The following is a 21,345-nucleotide window of genomic DNA, read 5'->3' as shown; positions in this document are numbered from 1 at the left end:
TTAAATCTGCAGTGAGAATGTTTAGGTTGTGTGTAAAAAGTTGGTTCTGTACGTATATTTCATACGTTAAGTACCTTTGAAATTCAAACCGCTACTACTTGACAAAATGATGAGCCTTATTTACGAAAATAAAGGATCGTAGTTCAAACTAACATGCCTACATATAAACAGCATAAACAACACACAAAAGTATTATGTACATGGGTTTTAACATCGCAGGTACTTAGCGCGGTACCTAGTGCAGCCAAGGTCTATGCACGGTACCTAAGGCCCTCTCATACGGACATGCCGGTACTTAGCGTCAGCCTCGCACACACACACACACACACACACACACACACAACCCCTTACTGTCCAACACCTTGGTAGTAGTCCCGTAGTTAGAGGCGCACATATACTCCCGGGAGTCCCTACACTCCCCTCGCCGCAACACCAACACCAGACACCCTTCAGAAACACTCCCCGACACCGTGACGTCACGCAGACCCGACACGTCTCTTGCAACGTCACTCACAGCAGGGTCAGCGTCCACTAAGAGATGAGGCATGACGTCACCCTTTGAAGTAATAAGTGTGACGCGCTGGAGCGATAAGCCGTGCTGCTGGGCAGGGGGGGAGGGTGAGGCGGGCACACAGCAGGTGATGGTAATGGGGGAGGCGGGGTGCTGGGCCCTGAAGTTAGCAGACATCGCTGGCTTTCTGGCCGGAATGGCGCCCTCTATGGTCAGCGTGTTGGCTGCAGAAAGAACAGGATGGCTGTCGGTGTATTTCAACATAGTGAATCACTGAATGCTCGTGGCTTTCAAAAGTTAAAAAGGACAACACAACAAAATCGCACTCTGCACAAGGACCAGTATGGCTGTTGAGTTTTGGTATGTTTCCAAGTGGAGGGATGGGGTTTCCCACGTACAAGTCGGGGCAGAGTTGTGTTAGTGAGCAGAACTGTTTTCGTCCTTTGTACACAATACAAAACACTAATCTGACTTCTGTCGGTGCCTAGTGGATTTTTATTTTTATTTTATTTTGTAATGACATAGATTGAACTGACAAAAATATAACGTTACGGAGGACCACAGCATGTCTGTCAGCCTGTCTGTCTGTCAGTCTGACTGTCTGACTGTCTGTCTGTCTGTCAGCCTGTCTGCCTGTCTGTCTGTCAGCCTGTCTATCTGTCTGTCTGTGTGTCAGCCTGTCTGCCTGTCTGTCTGTGTGTTTGTCTGTCTGTATGTCTGTCTCTGTCTGTCTATCTCTCTCTGCCTCACTCTCGGAATAACACATAAACGTAGAAGTCAACGAATTAATTACCGCCTCTGGATGTCCTACACATCATGCAGGCAGCACAGAAGTGTACATAGCACCTCACCGTGAAAATGTCCATGACTCGGTTCGGTGGCAGTTCTCGAACATCACACAGCGTTGTCCTGATACGACCATTATGAAACACACACAGGTGATGCTATCCCGCAGATCGTCGCTTGTTTATGCTTGCTCTGTAGGATTCGGTAACATTCTAGAATAGCCTATAGTCGACACATTTCTACCTTATAGTTATGTTCCTTGACAACGAATGAATGAACCTAATTGTAATACCACAGTAAAAGTGATTCCTTTTCATCGCAATTTTGCCTAGGTTTTAACACACCACCACGGTTCTCTTCATCTGCAAAGTCTGGAACCTTACAATTTCCTTAAATCTGGAACACTTTTACTCTTCATGATTTGGCTCAGTTCTTGTGATTCTTCTTTCTTCGCCGTCTTCTTCTTCCTGTTTCCTCAAACAATAAAATATTCAACAGCTAACACCAATGTGCTGAAAACAAGTTCTCGAAAACAGGAAGTAGATAACACCTCTGTGCAGCAGAGAATTGACGTCAACAATTCGTCAGATGACATCATGATGAAGTTGTATGACGACATTTAAAATCGAGAAGCTCGATTAACCAATTCAGTCGTCGATTGCAATGTCAATGAAATACGTCCGGTCCTGTCTCACCTTCCGAAAAGACAGACAGGCACACACACACACACACACACACACACACACACACACACACACACACACACACACACACAAATAAGTAGAGGTTACATGACGAGGTGTGTAACCTCTTTATTCCTCTTTTCTTCAGTTATTCCAAAAAAACAGGAGTTTTTGTGCGAAAGTTTGATCCAATCCGAATCACTCAACCAGTCAACCTGCGCAGGCGATCGATTAATGCGCGGTTGTATAGTTCCGTGCAAATCATTCCATTCTGTTAACACTTCTTTTCAGTTTCCCTGTTTTGGACTAAAATCAAGTACACAGATATGCTGTTATTCTGCTGTGGCGGTAAAGGCAGATATTGTGTGTTCTGTTTATGTTTTAGTATCGCTTAGTAAATGTTCTTTCGTCAAATGGGACTAGCAGACGGACTTTTGCACCCGTGTTCCAACGTTAATTACTGTATGAAGTTCAGTTTTCTGGGGAAAATAGTGTATGAAACCGCTTTATGTTGTTTAAATTGATGAGATGTGTGCATTTGGTTGCGTGTGATCTGTTTATAAAATGAAATATTGTTGAAAACTGACCGTCGGATTGCAGTCAGTGTTGTCGAAGAAACTGCGTTAAAAGAAGGGGAACTACTCTTGTCGCCAGAGTACGAGTTACTTGCCTTGGGAATTTGCTTGTGATGAACGGTTTGTGCACGGCAGATCTAGATTCAGAAAACAACCGAACTCATGGATTTTATATGGAGATTCATGTGTTCAGGCCTGTAGTTGTTAATTTAAATGCGGTATGTTTGTATTGTTTGCTCCAGAGATGTATACTTCGTACGTATAGAGCGTTCGGAACTTTTCAGTCGCAAAAGTAGAACCGAAACAGAACAACTTCTCAACCCATTGCACTATCGAGGATTCAGGCTGTTGCTGGCTCGTTATTTGTTTGGTTGCTGGGTCATTATCGAAAAATAACTAGCTCTACAAGTTTACAGAGGTAAAGAAGCAGAGGGGGGAATAAACCCAAATAAACACACATACACACACACACGCACACACACGCACACACACACATACACACACACACACACATACACACACACACACAAGCAAACACACACTGGCACACACACTGACACACACACACACACCCGGCACACACACACACACACACACACACACCCGGCACACACACACACACACACGCGCGCGCGCGCGCGCACACAAGCACATCTACACAGACACAGACAAACACAGCCACACACATACACACACATACACACACACACACACACATACACACACACACACATATTCCACACACATACACACACATACACACACACATGAGCGGTGGACTGACGATGCTACGAGTATACGGTCTTGCTGCGTTGCATTGCGTTCAGTTTCATTCTGTGAGTTCGACAGCTACTTGACTAAATGTTGTATTTTCGCCTTACGCGACTTGTTTGTTTTTTGTTTGTTTGCTTAACGCCCAGCCGACCACGTAGGGCCATATCAGGGCGGTGCTGCTTTGAAATATAACGTGCGCCACACACAAGACAGAAGTCGCAGCACAGGCTTCATGTCTCACCCAGTCACATTATTCTGACACCGGACCAACCAGTCCTAGCACTAACCCCATAATGCCAGACGCCAGGCGGAGCAGCCACTAGATTGCCAATGTTAAAGTCTTAGGTATGACCCGGCCGGGGTTCGAACCCACGACCTCCCGATCACGGGGCGGACGCCTTACCACTAGGCCAACCGTGCCGGTATTGTGACTCCTTCGGGAAAAAAAGAAGAAAAAGTCAAACACAGTCAGACCGAAGACTGTGATTGTGACACTGAAGACGAACTTACAGGTTTCAGATTAATTTTGTTGACATCGAACTGTTGAGACGTTTTGTAAGCAAACAGTTGCGCCCATCATGTAAACAACCCCCCGGCCATACTCGTTTGTCTCGTGTTAATCAAGCATCGAAGCATCGAAGATAACTGTTATATGTTGACGACTAAGAGAATCAGGCCTTGTTTTAATTACATCTTAAAGGTGTGGCGGCGTCATCTTTACGGATTGCTATTTATTCCCCCCTCTGCTTCTTTACCTCTGTAAACTTGTAGAGCTAGTTATTTTTCGATAATGACCCAGCAACCAAACAAATAACGAGCCAGCAACAGCCTGAATCCTCGATAGTGCAATGGGTTGAGAAGCTGTTCTGTTTCGGTACTACTTTTGCGACTGAAAAGTTCCGAACGCTCTATACGTACGAAGTATACATCTCTGGAGCAAACAATACAAACATACCGCATTTAAATTAACAACTACAGGCCTGAACACATGAATCTCCATATAAAATCCATGAGTTCGGTTGTTTTCTGAATCTAGATCTGCCGTGCACAAACGTTCATCACAAGCAAATTCCCAAGGCAAGTAACTCATACTTTGTCTAGCGACAAGAGTAGTTCCCCTTCTTTTCACTCAGTTTCTTCGACAACACTGACTGCAATCCGACGGTCAGTTTTCAACAATATTTTATTTATGAACAGATCACACGCAACCAAATGCACACTATTTTCCCCAGAAAAGAGATCTTCATACAGTAATTAACGTTGGAACACGGGTGTAAAAGTTCGTCTGCTTGGCCCATTTGACGAAAGAACATTATCCTAAGCGATACCAAAACATAAACAGAACACACAATATCTGCCTTTGCCGCCACAGCAGAATAACAGCATATCTGTGTACTTGATTTTAGTCCAAAACAGGGAAACTGACAAGAAGTGTTAACAGAATGGAATGATTTGCACGGAACTATACAACCGCGCATTAATCGATCGCCTGCGCAGGTTGACTGGTTGAGTGATTCGGATTCGATCAAACTTTCGCACAAAAACTCCTGTTTTCTTTGAATAACTGAAGAAAGGAGGAATAAAGAGGTTACATGCCGAGTCTCAGTGATTATTAAAAATAATGGTCTCAGTTCGCGGTCATGAAAAAGCTCGCTGAAGCTCGCATTTTTCATGATCCGCCAACTTCGACCATTATTTTTAATAATCACTGAGACTCGGCATGTAACCTCTACGTATGTATACACAGATTTCTCGGGACTCTACACGCCGCCACCTACCAATACGATTGGCTGGAAAAATCAAAAGAAGAAAATAATAAACTAACAAAAAAGTGCTGTTGCTAGTTGTGAGCAAGCTGCTGTCGAGCTGTTCAAGACAGGCGATACAGATCTGAGATACGTCACAGTGTTGTGCGATGACGATACGCTACCTGTCACAGAACATACACCACGGATAACTTACGTTCAACTTCAAGCGCGATTGTCTGAAAATCGCGTTTTTCGCAGCATGCGTTGCGGTTACATGGATATTTTAAAAACTGTTAATTTGATTGTCATCACATTTGGCATGATGCATGATCATGTATTGTTTTACATTGTGTTCTTCAGAATAAGAATTGCGAAGAAAGTTGTCCTTTTTGGTACGGTTATTCTATTTGGTACTTGTTTAGACCGGTCAAAAACAACATGTGGGTGCATTTGTCGGAAAGCGTGAAGAACAAAACGCAGAAGACTCATTTGTGGACACTTCAGCCACATTTTGTGACAATCGGACTCATAGTTTTTGTCAGTTCTGTTTAACGCTACTCCGACCAGTAACGTTGGCAACAAATCACTCGGTTCAACATGATCTGATATTATGATTTTGTTTCTGAAGATAACATCGTGTAATTTGCACCCTGCATTTCCCAAACATGTAGGTATGCATCGAGCAAGTTTGGTGCAAATCGGTTTGTTTTCAAGTCTGAAGCGCGAACACCAAAAATCGCAATTTAGCGCGAAGTCCATGGGGTGTGTTTACCTTAATTAGAACACTTGGCTTCCACGCTTTGTTACCGCCATGTAATTAGCGAATTTCACTTTGCATATTTTGTCAACAACATTTGATCAAACTTATATGCCGTATCATTTGTTCCCGACACGTTCATTGAAGGACATAGTAAGGAAAGTTAATAATCATATTAATGAAACAAACGACGTCACAAAGCAGGGGAAGTACCTTGCAATCATTGGTTTGCTCTTAAATCATAAAACGTTACTAGAATTGTTTGAGACTAATACAGATCAAAACTGCTACCAATCACGCAATGTTAATATGTACTTGCACCAGGTCAATCCGACAACAGCCTGCCAACACCTTACTCCTCCCCATGGTCCGACAGCAGCATGTCAGATGAGTGGCTGCATCACATCGCCTGTCCTTCGTCTGACAGCTCCCTTGCCTGAAGACTATCTGAATCCCGTCGACCCTGCATGTGAAGGTGTGGCCACTATCAAAGAGGAGGACTCCAGCTCTTCGTCTTCTTCAGAGGCTGTTATGTATGCAGAAGAAAGAATAACCTTTAAGAAAACAAATTCCACCCAGAAGATCACCACAGTACAAGTTGATACACCAGAAAAGATGCTGTAAGCATGTGTCTGCAGTAGAATAGGTACACCTGTTTGCACAAGTTTAGACTGGCCTAACCTTCACCTACACCTTTCCGGTCGCTGTACACAGTAAAATAAACAATACTACATGGCTTGCTGTGTCGTACCAGATTTACACACGACGTTGTGTTTACATATTGCTAACGAAACGAAAGGGAGCTTTTTGATATTTGAAAAAGCAATGTGTATAATCTGGTACGACACAGCAAGCCATGTAGTATTCTGCCTTTTACATTTTCAGTATTCATTTTGCTAGCCTTCTGCTTCAAACATCCTGGAGTCGACGCGTCCAAATTGAAGACGCTTCATATGGAATCTCGATCTCTTCTAAAGCCTCGTGAAATACTTGTAGTCAAAGCAAAGACACCTCACTCCAGAGAGTAAAGCGTGGCCTGTTAATTCTTAACATTCTTCCATGGAAAACGGCAAGCACAAAAGTGTTTTCAGAATGACATCTGCCTCGGTGACTTTGTCACCAGGAGCAGTGGGGAATTAGATCCCTGGCAGACAAGTTTGACACGACCTCATTTACATGATATACCATCGGCGTTGTTATGAAATGGGTGGTTTCTCTCACGTTTGTAGGACAATGCCCTTCTCGAATAGCATTACCTGTTGAAGAGACGACAAACAAAAATAACCAGTTGAGGTAAATGCATTTTATCTGTTTGAGTCAAAGTTGTAGGTACAAGGGATGCTAGATGTATGAATTGTTTTCCACGAGTAATCTAAAAGTCTGCAAGTAACACATTGTTGTTTTGAATCACATATATATTTACGGTATGTTCAAACACAACACCTGATATAACGACCAACATTAGCTGTGTTTGCATTAAAGTTGAGCCTGTCTCTACCATCAGCAGGGATGGCCAAATCTCAACATGTTAACTCGCCAGCCGGGTGAGTAACTTCAAGAAAGTCACTAGCCCGGCAGAAATGTCGCCGGCCCGGTACATACTAAAGTTGACCTGCAATGTTTATATGGCTTTAAAACTCTACAGTACAACCAAAAGGTTCGCATTTGACCAGAATGGCCAGCCGGGCGAGTTGCCAGGCGGTTTCTACTAGCCCGGCGGATGTTTTACTCGCCCCTGGTGACCGGGAGGACGATCTGGCCATCCCTGCCATCAGTGTTCTCACCATTCAACATATTTGTGCAGTGATGGCGCTAATATTGTTTCAAATTGGTACACAAACTTTTATGATGAAAACTATCCAGAAAAAAAGGTAGGCTGGTCATTGGAACCAGTAAGAGTCCAACTCAGAGTACTGGTTTTGTTGTTTTACCAGCGAAAAAAACGGTAGTTCTAAAAAATCAATCGGTAGGTTATACCGGCAGCCAATTATTTTCCGGTATGTTCTCATTCAACCGGTAATTACCGGTTAACGCCAATACTGTAATGTCACAGTATATACTAAGACCAGAGCAAATACAGATCCAGGACATGAAACAAACACATCCTGGCAGCTCTGCAAGATACATTACACCAGTGGTTTTGTTTCTTTTATCCAGCATTAGGCCACAATAGATGTATATTAGGTTGCAAACAACAACGTAAAGAAGAATGGGAGAATGTGCGAGCCAAAACAAAACCCAACCAAATGTGTTTGTCCAAAATCAATTGACATTACACTTGACACTATGCCCTTTGTGTGGTGACCATGTCTGAGAATGTACATAGTATTTGTTTGTAATACTCGCAACCTTTTCTTTTTCTTTTAGAATGAGGCAATGTATTGTTTTCGTTAAGTTTGTACAGATCTACCCTTTGACTTTAAAATTGTATGGCATGTCTCATAACAACACAATAAAGCGCTCAAATGTGGTCAGATTGTTTATGTATTTCACGACGTGTACATACGCATGGAGCTTTAAAAGTTAGGTTACAATGCGTTGATGAGTTACTAAAATGTATCTTTCTTGGATGAACTTGGTCTTAACTCGCTTCAAAAACTGGCATCAGAGAGGAATGACACCTACATCGTTGAGCATGCCATGGCGTACTTGTTAGACAAGATAAGTGAAGAAAGCGGACGGACTAAAACTCGAATACACCTAATTGCACCATAATAAGCCGACACAGAAAAATGTGGCATTGAAACAGATAATTACAAAAGGGGTCACTAACAATTTCGTATTCACACAGCTAGATTATAGCCGTCCAAACTGATGAGACTCATGTAGTTACGAGCACGTCAGGAAGGCAGGTCTAATGTTTCTCTGCTTTCTTGTCCTGTTGCCAACCATAACAAAAGCACGTTCTTACCCTAACGTGGTGAATCCAGACCAAATGTTGTGTAACCATACGTACTAGTGACGTCATATCTACACGTACACGTTTACTTACACATCCTGCTAATGACTCAGCGTGCGAACTACGCTGGATTTGGCAGACGTTGCAAGAGGAACAGACATAAGCACACAATATTATTGCTGTATGCAATAGAGGAGTTATTCACACATGTGTCATAGGGTTGCAGCACTGTGTAACGTACATTGTCCCGAACAGAGCACAGGATCAAGCACTGCTAGCTCTTGCAAGCAACAGTAATTTGGCAACACATTAGATCCGCCAAAATCTGTGTAGGGCTGTCTAAATGGTGAGGTAAAATCGGCCATACACTAAAACAAACACTCGTTCAAAAACGCGTGTGTAGGTAGGAGTTTCAGTCCATGCACGCAGGATAAGAAGAAGAAGAAGAAACACACACACACATACACACATACATACATACATACACACTCACAGACACACACACTAACACACACGTACACACACACACACACACACACACACACACACACACACACACACACACACACACACACACACACATTGTGTTGTGAGAGAGAGAGAGAGAGAGAGAGAGACTGAGAGAGAGAGAGAGAGACGGAGAGAGAGAGAGAGAGAGAGAGAGAGAGAGAGAGAGAGAGAGAGAGAGAGAGAGACAGACAGACAGACAGACAGACAGACAGAGAGAGTCGGTTAGGTAGCGCTCCGGACAACTAATCCGGTACAAGACATTCGTGGAAGGGGCTCGGGACGCACTAAACCTATATAAGCTGCGGTTGCAGAACTCCGGCAAATGACATTGGACTTTAAGTTCACTGTTCGAGCGCATGTAACTCTTGTTGGCTTTACTTGTTACTACAAAAAATGGACTCGCCTCCCTTGAAATAAAATCGGTTGTGAACCTCGCTGTTCGTTACTGAGGACATTTATAATGCTCAGAGATGAACGACTCTTCTCTTCTCTGTTCGGTCCTGGTTTGCTTGCCACTGTGTTTATGTGTGCGCATTTTCTTTAAATCCCAACCATTCTACGTACAATTACTAAAAACCATCATCCTAAAAGTTCCGAAACGTGACATCTCTTTGTGAGACAAATAACGGAAATATACTGGTATTCTGGTGGACACTCAGTGTGGGGGTATCCGGGGGTTGGCACGGTTTGGACAGTCTCACACAGCCTAGCCCTATATTTTTTTTCATCGGTCGCTATTTTCACGGAAGTCGTGCTTCTTCTGCTTATTATTCTTTGTTCACGGGCTGAAACTCCCACGTTCACTCATGTTTTTGCATGAGTGGGTTTTTACGTGTATGACAGTTTGTATCCTGCCATTCAGGCAGCATACGCCAATTTCGGGGGAAGCATGCTGGGTATTTTCGTGTTTCTATAACCCGTGCAATATCGAATATATTTATTTACAACATTCATCTTACACCCGGTTCCGATGTCATCGCCGCGGATGAAATACATGCATACCTGGTCAGGTTTGCTTCTATGACTGGTCGACCGACGATATAACTTGCAACATTACTTTTTCACCGCAAAGATGAAATACATTCCGGGTAAAATTCTGTTCTTGGACCGGCAACACACCTTGCACAACTCTAGTAGCTGCAGTGTAGCAGACGATCTTTCCAAGGCTTTGCACTGAATCAGCAAACTCTCCTTTCCTCCACACACTTCATGTTGTGTAATGTTGAAATGAAGATACCAATTTGAAAGATTTGGTTGTTAACTCTCTCTTCTGAATCAATCCTCGTTCTCTCAGCATCAACAGATTTAACGCAGTCACCATTTGCGAAAACGCGTTCCCCTTAATTTTGCAATTGAACTTCGGCAATTAAAAGTGTAAAACGTAGTCTAGCACCATGCACCGAGTCTTGTTTCTGTATTTCCCAAAACAGTGTCTGCATGTATCTTTTCTTGTTTTGGTCGTTGTAAAAATGTGCCCTGATTTTGTGTTAGGCCAAAAAAAAAAATAGGTCTGTTTACGGTAACATAGGCCCAAAAAATAGGGTCGGTAGGTCGGGATTTTTTTTTTTTTTTTTTTTTTTTCCAAAAAACCATATTTTTACGTTATTTTGCAAAGAAACCAAGATTTTTTTTTTTTTTTCCCCAAATGCCAAAAAAAAGTCTAGGGTCGCGCGAAAAAACTAGGGTCGGTCGGGTTACCGTAAACAGACCTATTTTTTTTTTTGGCCTTATGAGCTATGTTGTGCTACAAAAAAACTGCCATGCGTATTCGTGTCCCTCCTTCATGATAATAGCCTGCAATAGTTTGAACACAGAAACGCATCTTGAAAATAGATTGCCGACGTCAGGGGAGTTATGCATGAGTGACGTCTAAACGTTTAGGCGGCGTGCAAACAGCGAGTGCCGCCAGCCGCGAGATACACGGTATGCACGGGTGGCGACTACACGCTTGTACCACCGAAACTGGCGACTAAATTTAGACGTGCTCCGGAGGTCGTCTAAATGGTTTACACGCCGACTTCAGTGAACAGAATGGCCATTTTCATGGGTTTCCGCCATCAAAGTCGACGAATTTTTTCGCCGTAATCGTTTTTAGACAGAACCCAATAGTTGGAAGTGCTGGACTAAAAATTTTTTGTTTTGTTGCGAGATTCACTTCCCTTGTCATATTATTTTAGAACCAACACCGATAAGATTAGCGAAGAGTGAAGACATCTTAGATTCGTTTCAGAGCAAAGTAGCACTGACCCATATTTCACTGGTGCCGTTTTTGACTCTCAGCTTTTACGCGACAGGCACCCTCTTGCTCGTTTAAGGTAGTTCACTGGACCCGTTAAATATAAATTGGTTTCTCCCAAAAGTTGGTTATTTTTTAAGTTCGATCTGTCTGCTATGCATTCAGCATAAAAAAAATATAGGGTAGTGGGTTCGTTTCGGAGCTATGAGTCTCGGAAGACAGTGCCCGTTTTGAATTTTTGACCGAAAAATCGAAAAATGGGTATGTTTTGAAAACGGCCAATTACACAAACATCTGCATAGGAATAGTCATTTAAAAAATATCACCAAAAGCAGCAATGGGCAGGTAACGAAGTGCACTGGTAAACGAAAATGTTGCGCATACTCAAACTTTGTGACGTCACGTCTTTTGCCAGAGTTTATTTTAAATTTGTTCCTCATGTTGAGGTATTTTATTGCTGGTAGCCTGGAAATAAATTACGATTTGATGAGATGGGTTGTAAACGCAAGAGCGATCAAAACGGCATTAAAAAAAACAAAAAAAACGACAGGTTGGTAGTGTTTTTAGGGGGGGTTCACTCCCTTGATTAACCCCACCCTTTGCACTATTACTGTCCAGTGTGCCTCAGAAAAATATGTGTCACGATAATGTAAAGGGCTGTTGTCCGATCATTTGTCTCAGATATATGAGCCAACTAAATTATGTTTTTAAAAACCACTGTTACATATGACCTCTGTTGAAAGTCAAAGGTCACCGCAACTTTGAAAGGCCACAAGTCCGATTCAAATGTAATAAAAACGCCAATCAAAAGGTGGAGGGCACTTGTTTGATACAAGTGTAATAATAAAAATTAATAATCAAGGCTTGGTTTATAATTTTGCTTAATAGTGCGTACTGTTATTTGTTACGGTTTGAAGGCTGGGACTTTTTGAGGGTGGAATTAAAGCAATTTTTCGCCTTATGGGCCCCTTATGCCTCGAAGGACTTCAATTATTGTATTATCTGCTGCCAGCGTACAGTAGAAAGAGGGCTGCATACACAAGACACTTGTTCTTAATACTACTGGCTGTTATTCTAGTTCAAACACCGGTTTTAACATGTGGTATTCTGATGCAATCACGCTGTGAGCATCACGGGTTGGGAGACACTCTCTTACCTGCTACCGGAGCTTCAATGTTAGCTTTGGTGATTATTACGATTTATTCCCCCCTCTGCTTCTTTACCTCTGTAAACTTGTAGAGCTAGTTATTTTTCGGTAACTTACCCAACAACCAAAATCACTTACCCAACAACGGGCCTGAATCCTCGATAGCTCATGGGTAGAGACTGTACACATTGTGGATCTACTTTTTGCGACTCAAAAGTTCAGAACACTCTAAAGTACAAAATATACATTTCTGGAGCAAACAATACAACCATACCGCATTTAAACCAGCAACTACAGGCTTGAACACATGAATCTCAATATAAAATCCATGAGTTTGGTTGTTTTCTGAATTCAGATCTGCTGTGCACAAGTCGTTTATCGCTAGCAAGATTCCAAGAAAAAGTAACTCTCATACTTTGTCTAGCGACACGAGTAGTTCCCCTTCCAGATTTCGGCTTCATCGACAAGACTGCAATCCGACGGTCAGTTTTCAACAATATTTCATTTTATAAACAGATCATACGCAATCAATTGCAAACATTTAATCAACTTGAAGAACATGCAGCGGTTTCATACACTATTTTTCCCCAGAAAACTTAACTTCATACAGTTTTTAACGTTGGAACACGGGTGTAAAACTTCGTCTGCTAGTCACATTCGAGGAAAGAACATTTTCTGAGCGATACCAAAACATGAACAGAACACACACTATCTGCCTTTACCGCCACAGCAGAATGACAACATAACTGTGTACTTGATTTTAGTTCAAAACATGGAAACTGACAAGAAGTGTTAACAAAATTGAATGATTTGCACGGAACTATACAACCGCGCATTAATCGATAGCCTGCGCAGGTAGACTGGTTGGGTGAATATGATTCGATCAAACTTTCGCACAAAAACTCCTCTTTTCTTTGAATAACTGAAGAAAGGAGGGATAAAGAGGTTACATACCTCGTCTCAGTGATTATCAAAAATAATGGTCTCAGTTCGCGGTCATGAAAAAGCTCGCTGAAGCTCGCATTTTTCATGATCCGCTAACTTCGACCATTATTTTTGATAATCACTGAGACTCGGCATGTAACCTCTACGTCACTGGCAAAGAGAACGGCTTTGTACCGATTTCATTAGATGCCCACGTGTTTTTGACCTCGTGGTTGGGAGGCGTGTCGCATTGTTTTTATTTCTGGCGGTGTCGTCATTTTCTGACGTCATTCACTTACGCTGCCTGAAAAATGTGACGTTTGTTCTATTCACGTCATTCGAATGTTCGACGTGTTCTTCTTCTTCTTCTTCTTCTGCGTTCCCTGTTCGATGTGTTCGAATTCCCAGCCTGCCAGGAAAAAATGGCGACACAACTCAGTGGCTTCCCTTTGTGTATGAAGAGTAATGTCCCTGTCTCCATTTGACCTGCCTTAATCTGTTGCGCCTCCATTTATCCACGCTCTCCGCCCCACTGACCCATATTTCACTGCTCTCCGTATCTGAATAGTCCAACTCCCCGTGCGAGGAAGCGGGAAGATGTTATCGAATGACCCTAGCGCATGCGCAAAGGAAGGAATTCCTCGTTATAAAAATAGATTGACTGGTGACCTTGCTTTACACGGCAACTTGAAAGTCGGCGGTCAAGTCGTCACCCGTGCATACCGACTGAGCGCCTGCGGAAGGCGGCGACTTTCAAGTCATGACTTCGCTGAATTCGGCGTGTACTTTCGACGTCACTCATACATAACACTGGTGTTACTTTTTCAGTTGAAGTGAAGTAAGAACGCGTGTGCATATTCATTTTGTTAATCTCCTCTTATTAAGAGGTGAAAAGCAAAGGAGCGTTTTTACAAGGAACATAATGCATGTCACTTCAATATACCCCCCCCCCCCCCCCCCCCCCGTGCCCCCACTCAACCCAAACGAATAGATAAGCTAGCGGCTGTCACCCATGTACGCAGACTAGTTTAATGTCCTCTGCCGGCATTGCTGCTGAACTTGACATTGGAAAGAGAAACGTGGTATTAATTCAAGGCCACGAGTTTAGTTTTCATTACTGTCTATTTTTAGGGGGTCAAGGCTACGCCGTGGTTGTTTACATACTAGTCAAGTTTTGACTAAATGTTTTAACATAGAGGGGGAATTGAGACGAGGATCGTGGTGTATGTGTGTGTGTGTGTGTGTGTGTGTGTGTGTGTGTGTGTGTGTGTGTGTGTGTGTGTGTGTGTGTGTGTAGAGCGATTCAGAGTAAACTACTGGATCGATCTTTATGAAATTTTACATGCGAGTTCCTGGGTATGATATCCCAAATTGTTTATTTTTTATTTTTTATATAAATGTCTTTGATGACGTCATATCCGGCTTTGGTATTTTGGCCAAGCAATCTTCGACGAAGGCCGGACTTCGGTATTGCATTTCAGCTTGGTGGCTTAAAAATTAATTAAGGCTGGAGCACACTTTGGAAAGTACGTTGGAGTAGCCTCCCTTCTACGTTGGAGTAGCCTCCCTTCCCGGATTTAGAACGCGTTTCGTGTCGTAACAGATTATCCACTTACTAGCCATATCCGTATGCAAAATAATGAAATAAACATTAGGAAATGGCAGACGTTTACAAATATCGACATTCTCTATCAGTGCAATAAAAAACAATCGTTAGAACTTGCATTTACGACATGTCGTGCGTGAGAACGTGTCAGTAAACAAGCACTTTTTGCCTGGCTGAAGAACCCCACGAGTCAAGCTAAAACAGACGACAAGTAATGGAAAGCAGTCTGCGAATAAACATAACAAACTGCTGATGAAAAAGTGTGTTCATCCCTGCTCTGGATAAAAGACATCGGACTGATGACAACGCGTGGCAGCGTTCACGCGAAAATATTTTTTTTCAGATTATCGCTTCTACATTTTATTGCACGTACTTGGGGCAGATCTGAATTTCTGAAAGATGACAAATCGGTCTTGTGAGTTGAGAACCACATGTTCTTTGCCGACAGAAATCACGATGGGACAAGATGTAGATTGTGTTGAAGAGATGTTTGCAGATTATCGCATCTACATTTTATTGCTCAGATCAATGCACGTAGTTGGGGTAGATCTGAATTTCGCAATGGAAGACGACAAATCCGTCTTGTGAGTTAAGAACCACACGTTCTTTGGCGGCAGAAATCACTATGGGACAAGATGAGGATTGTGTTGAGGGGCTAATACTGACTGACTTTAGATGAAGAGATCCTAGACTGCCTGGTTTTTGTAGAGAGGCATCATGATGATATCCTGGGTTTTTTTTTTACGTTCTTGGTGACAACGCGCCAGAATCGCACGAAGATCGAACTCTCGAAGAAAACAAGTTTATCGCTGAACATCGGAAATGTGAAATGCTCTTCCTGTCTGACCAGTCTCCCCGTTAAATCCACAGGCTACATTATTTATCAGGTAACTTACCAAACCGGAGTGTGTGTGTGTGTGTGTGTGTGTGTGTACACCGGATTACCACCATCAACGCACCCTTTTGGACTTTTCTACTATGCCTGCTGTGACATTCACGAGGATTATTGTGATTCTTGGACAATCGTGTGCCTATGCTGGACTTGCAGGAAGACAAACGGTGCCGGAACGGTATACGTGCTGCCAAGTGTGCACGTCCAGAGCGCAGTGTGAACCGAAAATGAGTGTGTCATTGTGTGGAAGTTTTGCTTGATTGATTTATTCATGATTTAATTTGCTTTTTGGTTCAATAGTAAAATCTGTGTACGTTATACTTTGTATTTTGTGGTGTGATTCGCCCGAGTGCGAGACCCCCATCCCCGAACGCCTCTGTGGGTGGAATTGTATATATATATACTTGTGTAACGTGAGTGTGTAGATGAGAATGTGAAAGTTGCTTTGGACCCAGATACACACAGCAGACACCAACGCAACAGCTAAGTTTCAGCCTGACAAAGAAATTCGAGTGACACAGCTAATGGCTGTACTTGTTATTTCTCTATTAAAACAAATGTTTCAAGATCTTTAGGCCAAAACAAATAAATTGTCTGTTTCTATTAACATGGCTAAAAAAAATAGGGTAGGTAGGTAGGTGTTTTTGTTGTTGTTGTTGCCAGGATAGAATTCTTGAAAATAACTAAATGACACAAAGAGACAAGACTCGCTATAGATAGATTTATAAAAAAATAAAAAAAATGTGACAAAGGATATAAAATGATTGTTTTACCTGGTCTGGAATCTTCAGTAGTAATTGCATAAAAAAAAGTCTGATATATCAATTATCATGTTAACTTTTTCTTAAAATGGGTGCGTTAAATCCTAGTCTGTTTGTTTTTAATGGACTAAGCAATCCTTGGACTGACAGAAAAGATGTATTTTAAAAATGTCCAGTTGCTTTTACTTATTTTTCTAATTGGAAGAGAATACAAATTATGCACTCTTTTCTGTTCAAATGGGTAGAGGGCGGGGGTAGTAAAAGGATCACAGTTCAAGATTTTGCGCGACAAGAGGTGTGTTTCTTTTATAAAGAGCAAAAACTCAACTTGGTATCTAACTTTATTTCTGAACACTGTAACCACTTTGGCACTTTTTTTCTTTTTTTTCTGTCTTCCAAACTTCTAATTCAGCTTCAAAAATGATTAAAAAAAAGTGTTTTTTTCTTCTGAAATCTACAGTTAAATCACTATTTTGGATATTCTATTTTGCTTCCCTATTTATCTTCTTAAGTTTTTGATCATCTGATTACCTTGCTTTTCTATTTGGAAGATAATATGCACTCTTTTCTGAAAAATGGGTAGGGGGTGGGGGTAGTAAAAGCATCACAGTATAAAATTTTGTGCGACAAGAGGTGTGTTTCTTTTAACTGTGATGAAGAGGGATAACTCAACTTGGTATCTAACACTAGTTCTGAACACTGTAACCACTTTAGCACTTTTAATTTATTTGTTCTGTCTTCCAAGCTTTAAATTCAGCTTATAAAATGAGTAAAACAGTGTGTGTTTTCTGAATTCACCACTCTGTTGGATGTTGTTTTTTGCTTCCCTCTTTCTGTTCTGAAGTTTTTGATCATCTGACTACCTTGCTTTTCTATTTGGAAGATAATATGCACTCTTTTCTGAAAAATGGGTAGGGGGTGGGGGTAGTAAAAGCATCACAGTTCAAGATTTTGCGCGACAAGAGGTGTGTTTCTTTCAACTGTGATGAAGAGGAATAACTCAACTTGGTATCTAACACTATTTCTGAACACTGTAACTACTGAAGCACTTTTAATTTTTTTTTCTGTCTTCCAAGCTTTAAATTCAGCATATAAAATGAGTAAAAAATTGGTTTTTTTTCTGAATTCACCAGTTAAATCACTCTGTTGGATGTTATTTTTTGCTTCCCTATTTCTGTTCTGAAGTTTTTGATCATCTGACTACCTTGCTTTTCTATTTGGAAGATAATATGCACTCTTTTCTGAAAAATGGGTAGGGGGTGGGGGTAGTAAAAGCATCACAGTTCAAGATTTTGCGCGACAAGAGGTGTGTTTCTTTCAACTGTGATGAAGAGGAATAACTCAACTTGGTATCTAACACTATTTCTGAACACTGTAACTACTGAAGCACTTTTAATTTTTTTTTTCTGTCTTCCAAGCTTTAAATTCAGCATATAAAATGAGTAAAAAATTGTGTTTTTTTCTGAATTCACCAGTTAAATCACTCTGTTGGATGTTATTTTTTGCTTCCCTATTTCTGTTCTGAAGTTTTTGATCATCTGACTACCTTGCTTTTCTATTTGGAAGATAATATGCACTCTTTTCTGAAAAATGGGTAGGGGGTGGGGGTAGTAAAAGCATCACAGTTCAAGATTTTGCGCGACAAGAGGTGTGTTTTTTTAACTGTGATGAAGAGGGATAACTCAACTTGGTATCAAACACTATTTCTGAACACTGTAACCACTTTAGCACTTTTAATTTTTTTTTTCTGTCTTCAGTTCCAAGCTTTAAATTAAGCTAATAAAATGAGTAAAAAAGTGGGGTTTTTTTAGAATTCACCAGTTAAATCACTATGTTGGATGTTCTATTTTGCTTCCCTATTTCTGTTCTGAAGTTTTTGATCATCTGACTACCCTGCTTTTCTATTTGGTAGATAATAATTATGCACTCTTTTCTGAAAAAATGGGTAGGGGGTGGGGGAAGTAAAAGTATCACAGTTCAAGATTTTGCGCGACAAGAGGTGTATTTCTTTTAACAGTGGTAAAGAGGGATAACTCAACTTGGTATCTAACACTATTTCTGAACACTGTAATCACTTTAACACTTTTATTATATGTTTGTCTGTGTTCCAAGTTTCAAATTAAGCTTCACAAATGGGTAAAAAAAATAGTTTTCTCATAATTCACAAGTTAAATCATTATGTTGGATGTTCTATTTTGCTTCCCTCTTTCTCTTCTTAAGTTTTTGATCATCTGACTACCCTGCTTTTCTATTTGGAAGATAATATGCACTCTTTTCTGACAAATGGGAAGGGGGTGGGGGTAGTAAAAGCATCACAGTTCAAAATTTTGCGCGTTAAGAGGTGTATTTTTTTTTAAATTGGTAAAGAGGGATAACTCAACTTGGTATCTAACACTATTTCTGAACACTGTAATCACTTTAACACTTTTAATCAATGTTTGTTGGTGTTCCATGCTTCAAATTGAGCTTCAAAATGGATACAAAAGGATTTTTTTCCGAATTCACAAGTAAAATCACTACGTTTAATGTTCTATTTTGCTTCCCTATTTCTCTTCTTCAGTTTGTGATCATCTGATTGTTATTTTGTTTACATTTTCACAATACAATATTGCAACTTATTCAGTAGTGTTTGCGTGAAAAAATCTTATACCTATGCTTAAAGGAAAAGTCCAAGGTTTAGGGTCACTTTTGATATGTTGACCCTCTTAATTCATCAACCACAAATGCGTGTGTAAAAATGAACACAGAAATCCAAAAAGTATACTTTGACTCGTTGGCTCACGTAAGTGTAGCCTATGCGATCGTAACTTTGTCTGTCTGTGCGTGCGTGCGTGCGTGCGTGCGTGCGTGCGTGCGTCTGTGCGTGTGTATGTCTGTGGTAGAAACTCTAACATTTGAAGACGTCACATTACATTGACGTCACATTATGACGTAAGAGGGTTAGACGTCACGCGAAGGAAGTACTGACAGTCTCGGTCATTATTATTTTGAGCGCGCCGAGACTAGTTGGCAGTCGTGTCCTGTAAGTAGGCTACATGCAGACAGACAGATCTAGATCTAGTGTCTCGCTTTCTTGCACAGTTTCACCTATGCTCTTTCTGTGTGTGTGTGTGTGTGTGTGTGTGTGTGTATGTGTGACGGAGTGATTGAGTTTGTGTTACTTTTTGTCGATTTCTTACGTGAGCCTTGATGGCTTCGCCTCTTGTCATATATATTTGTTTGTTTTTAAATTTAGGTGTTTTTGTTTTTGAAGTGGGGAAGCAATAAAGAGGTCGTCGATATCAAAACTGATGTCGACGGATATGTCGTCGATATCACTTTTGCACTGAGCTCAGTTTTGCCCAATTGACCAATGGAAATCCACGTAACATATGAAATAGCAATATATTTATATGTTTTTGGAATCAGGAAATGATAAGGAATCAGATGAAATCATTTTTGGATCGATTTCTTAAATAATAATCGAAGTACCAATTAACCTATTTTCGTTAATTGTGATCACATTCTAAGAGTAAACATGACATATCTATATATTTTTAGATTCAAAATTTGATGAAAAATACGATGCAATCAATTTTAAATCTGTTTGCGAAAAATCGATTTTAATGACAACTTTAATGAGCAAACTCATTTATTAATTTTTAAGCCTCAAAGCTGAAATACTATACCCGAGTCCGGGCTTTGTCGAAGATGACTTGACCAACATTTTAACCAAATTGGTTAAAAAATGAGAGCGGGACAGTGCCGCCTCAACTTTAAAAAAAAAGCCGGATATGACGTCATTAAAGATATTTATCCAAACAATGAAAAAACCCGTCTAGAGATATTACACTCAGGAACTCTCATGTAAAGGTTCATGAAGATCAGTCCAGTAGTTTCTCGGAATCGCGTTACACACACACACACACACACACACACACACACACACACACAGGCACACACACACACAGGCACATACACACACACACATACACACACACACATACACACACACACACACACACACACACACACACACAAACACACACCACACCCTCGTCTCGATTCCCCGTCTTGATGTTAAAACATTTAGTCATTACTTGACTAAATGTAAAAAAGACGCGGATAATAGAACAAAAACTAAAAAAAGAAAGACAAAAACGTACATTCTATGGCTGCGTGAAATTGAACCTGAATTCCTTGTGCCTGTTCTAGCAAACACAAACTATAGAAAATTCAGTGCCATTATCGAGAATAGGACAAACTTGGCACAAGGGAGAGAAAGAAGATCGGGTGACGTGCTGGGGCGACGAGGCATATACACAGATATTCGGAGACGATTATGTTCTAGTCATGGGTAGTTGTATATCCTACACGTTGTAATATCAGCCTGACGCCCAAACACATCCTCAGTGAAGCACGTCAATGTCGTCGTGAAAACATAGCATAGTTAAAGATGCGGTCTCTCTATGACTATCCGGGACTAGGTGTTTGAAAAATATGGCTGTGAATCCTGTACGAGGGCCGCTCATTAGGCGTATGAATGTGTTTGGTAAG

The 21,345-nt window shown here is 41.1% G+C and overlaps 1 protein-coding gene across 1 annotated transcript in view; it reads right to left on the bottom strand.

The window, feature by feature from the left end:
- LOC138974441 (uncharacterized) overlaps positions 1 to 547 on the bottom strand; it is a 21,334-nt gene extending 20,787 nt beyond the window's left edge. Inside the window, exon 1 of the mRNA XM_070347156.1 lies at positions 352 to 547. Within this exon, the coding sequence (XP_070203257.1) occupies positions 352 to 547 (196 nt within the window). The remainder of the gene's footprint in view (positions 1 to 351) is intronic.
- Between the last annotated feature and the right edge of the window lie 20,798 nt (positions 548 to 21,345).

This window comes from Littorina saxatilis, linkage group LG8 (genome assembly GCF_037325665.1).
Source record: "Littorina saxatilis isolate snail1 linkage group LG8, US_GU_Lsax_2.0, whole genome shotgun sequence".
NCBI classification, from domain to species: domain Eukaryota; kingdom Metazoa; phylum Mollusca; class Gastropoda; order Littorinimorpha; family Littorinidae; genus Littorina; species Littorina saxatilis.
Note: the sequence above shows the minus strand (reverse complement) of the source record. Positions and strands in the feature narration are given on the sequence as shown.